This window comes from Drosophila tropicalis, unplaced genomic scaffold (assembly GCF_018151085.1).
Source record: "Drosophila tropicalis isolate 14030-0801.00 unplaced genomic scaffold, ASM1815108v1 contig_169, whole genome shotgun sequence".
Taxonomy (NCBI): Eukaryota; Metazoa; Arthropoda; class Insecta; order Diptera; family Drosophilidae; genus Drosophila; species Drosophila tropicalis.
The window spans coordinates 383,795-387,908 of NW_027172614.1; the positions used below are offsets into that span (position 1 = coordinate 383,795).

At 39.0% G+C, this 4,114-nt stretch overlaps 1 protein-coding gene and 1 long non-coding RNA gene across 6 annotated transcripts in view; one reads left to right on the forward strand and one right to left on the reverse strand.

Moving 5' to 3' along the window:
- Positions 1–281: 281 nt before the first annotated feature.
- Atac3 (Ada2a-containing complex component 3) lies at positions 282–2,720 on the reverse strand. 2 transcript variants are annotated; one of them, XM_068283799.1, is made up of 7 exons: positions 2,475–2,720; positions 2,078–2,413; positions 1,808–2,020; positions 1,635–1,746; positions 1,239–1,570; positions 1,084–1,184; positions 282–1,018 (listed from the first exon to the last, which is right to left on the reverse strand). In XM_068283799.1, exons 1-7 carry the CDS (start codon positions 2,583–2,585, stop codon positions 481–483), a joined length of 1,743 nt encoding a protein of 580 aa, XP_068139900.1. In that variant the 5' UTR covers positions 2,586–2,720; the 3' UTR covers positions 282–480. The 2 variants fall into 2 exon arrangements, with proteins under 2 accessions (XP_068139900.1, XP_068139899.1); XM_068283798.1 differs by having other exon boundaries at positions 1,239–1,573; positions 2,475–2,719.
- A 111-nt stretch (positions 2,721–2,831) lies between these two features.
- The window catches only part of LOC137572053 (uncharacterized), a 34,546-nt gene continuing 33,263 nt past the window's right edge, over positions 2,832–4,114 (forward strand). For 2 of the 4 annotated variants that reach the window (XR_011031519.1, XR_011031520.1), the window contains exon 1: positions 2,832–2,991. This is a non-coding gene — a long non-coding RNA (uncharacterized lncRNA). Of the gene's footprint in view, positions 2,992–3,849; positions 4,057–4,114 lie in introns of those variants that run through there. The other 2 variants (XR_011031518.1, XR_011031517.1) reach the window with 2 other exon arrangements.

Consider the following 4,114-nt stretch of genomic DNA (forward strand, 5'->3'; position numbering starts at 1 on the left):
ACGCATTGATAAGGTAGCCAAAGAACATGCAAACCGTTTACAAAAATTATCGAGTTATGAAGGTATTCGTGTTTTTTCGGACCATTGTAATAGACATATCATGTTATTACAATTATAAATATAACCGTTAATAACTGATTTGGGAATTAAACAAATGCAATTCTTTATATACCTTTACTTGTTTGTGAATGTGCTGTCTTAACATTAAGTTAAATAAATTAACTCATGAAGTGTGTATTGCTATTAGCAAAATTTAGGCCAGAAGGTGCGATAGCAGTCAATACAAAAGGCAACTAAAATATATATTCTTAATTTAATCAAATCTTATTTTAACTATTTACATAAACTAATTAGCTTATATTAAGATGATAGTCGGTAATATTGTTATTGATAAAATTTGCGTGCAGCAGCTTTAACAACAACAATATGCACAAAATAGAGAAACTCAAAATTAATGCTGAGACTACACTATGCCCTTTCCTAATCGTTCACATACTGCATTACCTCCTGTGCCTCGCCAAGCAATACTTGTTGCTCTAAGTGCTCAATGCGTTTCCGCATTTCCTCCTTCTCCTTTTGAATGGAATCGACACTACGACGTAATTCATCATTTTGTCGTCTAAGTTCATGCAGCTGCCGACAAATTTCAGAAGATGTCAATAGGGGCATAACGTTGGGAGCTCTTGTGTTCGCGTTCAGTTCATTAGCGCCTCGCAAATTGGAGCGCGTTGCATTTTTAAAGGCAGTTCCATTGTTAGTACTAGTTGAGCCAGTTGATTGAGATGGCCGCAGTTGTATAGTCTGCACTGTGCCTACTTGTCCACGTAGAGTACTTGACATTGCCAAGTTGTGGGGACTTATGGGCGTAGTAATAGCTTCATTTAATAAATGTTGCTGCTCATCAGTACTCCCACTCTCCAAAGGTTTTCGAAGGGATGGGAGTTTAAGTTGACGGGACTGCAAATGTCGCATATTGACCAGTTTAGTGGCATAAGACAGCTGACGTACCACACCAGAGCTGTATTTAATAAAAGACATTACTAACAGAAAAGTATGTAACAAAAATAAGCATAATTCGTTTACCTAGCCAATGAACCAGGAATTTTCTGCACCGATTTCGCCTGATTATCAGTTGAACTACCGCAAAGCTTCTTAAAATCAGTCAATGAGATTATCCTTATATTCTGATTAAAAAGGGGAAGTTAATTTTATGTAAAACCGCAATTCCGAACACTCACCTTGTTTTTTGTCAAACCCGCACACGTACTTGGAGAAATTGACTCCTTTTGTTTAATGACATTCATACGAATTTTTTGCGGAGGAGAACTGTGTGTATTAGTGACGGGATTTGCGATTTTCCGGTAAGTCGGTGTGCTACCATTAACGCTTTGTGTTGTTTTTGTTTCGTGCAACACCATGCGCCCAGCCTCTGACAGAACCAATTTACGTCCATTTTGGAGAGCTGTATTAAGCATATCTTTGGAAGCTTCATCATCATTGTCCTGCATCATATCAGCAATGCCGTGTGATTTTAGCATATTTAATGCGGTGTCCCCCAGGACATTGCTGCCTGCTAACATGACCAACGTTTGATAATGATTAATTATGACAATTGAATAAAGCATATAACTTACGACCGCGAAGATTTTCAAGCACATCCATTTTTTCTTCAACTGACATATCCACGTTCTCAGAAGTTTTGAGAGTCTCGTCCATAATAGAATTAACCGCATCACTAGTCTCTTTCTGTGAGTCGTAAAAAAAAAATTAATTCGTTTTAATTCGGACAAAGCTACCTTTCACTTACCTCTGTCTCTTCGTTGTATTTGCGATTTGCTTGAGCCTGCCGAGCAGTCTCTAGCTCAGAAAGAATGTCCGCCTGCTCAGTAAGCACAGCTAACGCTATTGGCGTCTTGCCGAATTTAGACACTAATGTGACATCTGCTTGACACTTCAGTAGTAAACGCACTATTATTTTGTGCCTTTTCTCAACTGCCCAGTGCAAAGGAGTCATACGGAGCTTTAATGGAAAATAAAGAAATGAGAAAGAATTTACTCAGAGAGGTAGTGCAGTTACCATATCCCTCGAGTTGACACTACATTTAAGAGCCAGTAAGAGGCTAACAATACGTTCGTGGCCATAATAGCAGGCCAAATGCAATGGCGTACGGTCCACCTTTGTTTTTGCGTCCATATTACAACCGGCTTGCAACAGAATTTCGCAGATCTCCAGCTGGTTGTTCATGGCTGCAAAGTGTAAGGCTGACATACCTAGCCAATCGGACGCAAAAGGCGCTCCATGGCCTAAGGCAGTTTTCACCCCCATCACATCACTATCTTTTGAGCACTGTAGAAGTTGCTTTCCTAAGTCCAGGCATGTTGCGGTTGCTGTACCCTTTTCTCCTTCGGTGCGCTAAAAACACGGGCTGTTATGATTATTTCCATTATAATTAATTGAGATGGAGGATGCTTACAATTTCGTAGTGCAACAAGTTTTGATTTTGATTCGGATACACCTGGCCATCGGCCGTAAGTCTTGCTACCACTTTGCTGGCACTGGCGCCGCTTTGGTTGTGGCTGTGCATCTTTTAGTAATGAAACTAGTTTAACAATTGTCGGATACGCATGGTGCAACAAGTTTTTGTTGAATTAAATAAATTTTCCTCTTGTTTTCGACCTTACGTACGTTTTGCAATACTGACATAGCTGCTTTTCGATAATCGAAAAAGATAGACGACACTTGTCACCAGGAAACGATACCGATAAATGATAACTTATCGCGTCGCCGATAACTTGTTGCCATCAAGCTCGTACTTAATCCTAAATCGAAACCTAAACGAATTGGCAATCAAAATTAGCACACTAAAACTTAGAGAATCGCAAACTTATTTTTTTTTTTTATCCAAAATCGAAACCTAAACGAATTGGCAATCAAAATTACACTGGAACATAAAGAAACCATGGAGCAGTTGTTAAAGACGTCCTAATCAGGTTAGCATTGGGCCCAAGCCCGAAACCTTTTCCAAAACATAGAAAATTGATTGATATATTGTTATTTGTTAAAATTATTTATTTGGAATAACGAACTTACATATATATGTATTTATATATATATGTATATTTATAAATATTTATTTTACTTTGGCATATGGGGCATATGTTTGTATGTATTGTTGTAGGCTAACAATACGTTCGTGGCCGTAATAGCAGGCCAAATGCAATGGCGTACGGTCCACCTTTGTTTTTGCGTCCATATTACAACCGGCTTGCAACAGAATTTCGCAGATCTCCAGCTGGTTGTTCATGGCTGCAAAGTGTAAGGCTGACATACATACCTAGCCAATCGGACGCAAAAGGCGCTCCATTGCCTAAGGCTGTTTTCACCCCCATCACATCACTATCTTTTGAGCACTGTAGAAGTTGCTTTCCTCAGTCCAGGCATGTTGCGGTTGCTGTACCCTTTTCTCCTTCGGTGCGCTAAAAACACGGGCTGTTACGATTATTTCCATTATAATTAATTGAGATGGAGGATGCTTACAATTTCGTAGTGCAACAAGTTTTTATTTTGATTCGGATACACCTGGCCATCGGCCGTAAGTCTTGCTACCACTTTGCTGGCACTGGCGCCGCTTTGGTTGTGGCTGTGCATCTTTTAGTAATGAAACTAGTTTAACAATTGTCGGATACGCATGGTGCAACAAGTTTTTGTTGAATTAAATAAATTTTCCTCTTGTTTTCGACCTTACGTACGTTTTGCAATACTGACATAGCTGCTTTTCGATAATCGAAAAAGATAGACGACACTTGTCACCAGGAAGCGATACCGATAAATGATAACTTATCGCGTCGCCGATAACTTGTTGCCATCAAGCTCGTACTTAATCCTAAATCGAAACCTAAACGAATTGGCAATCAAAATTAGCACACTAAAACTTAGAGAATCGCAAACTTATTTTTTGTTTATCCAAAATCGAAACCTAAACGAATTGGCAATCAAAATTATTACACTGGAACATAAAGAAAACATGGAGCAGTTGTTAAAGACGTCCTAATCAGGTTAGCATTGGGCCCAAGCCCGAAACCTTTTCCAAAACATAGAAAATTGATTGATATA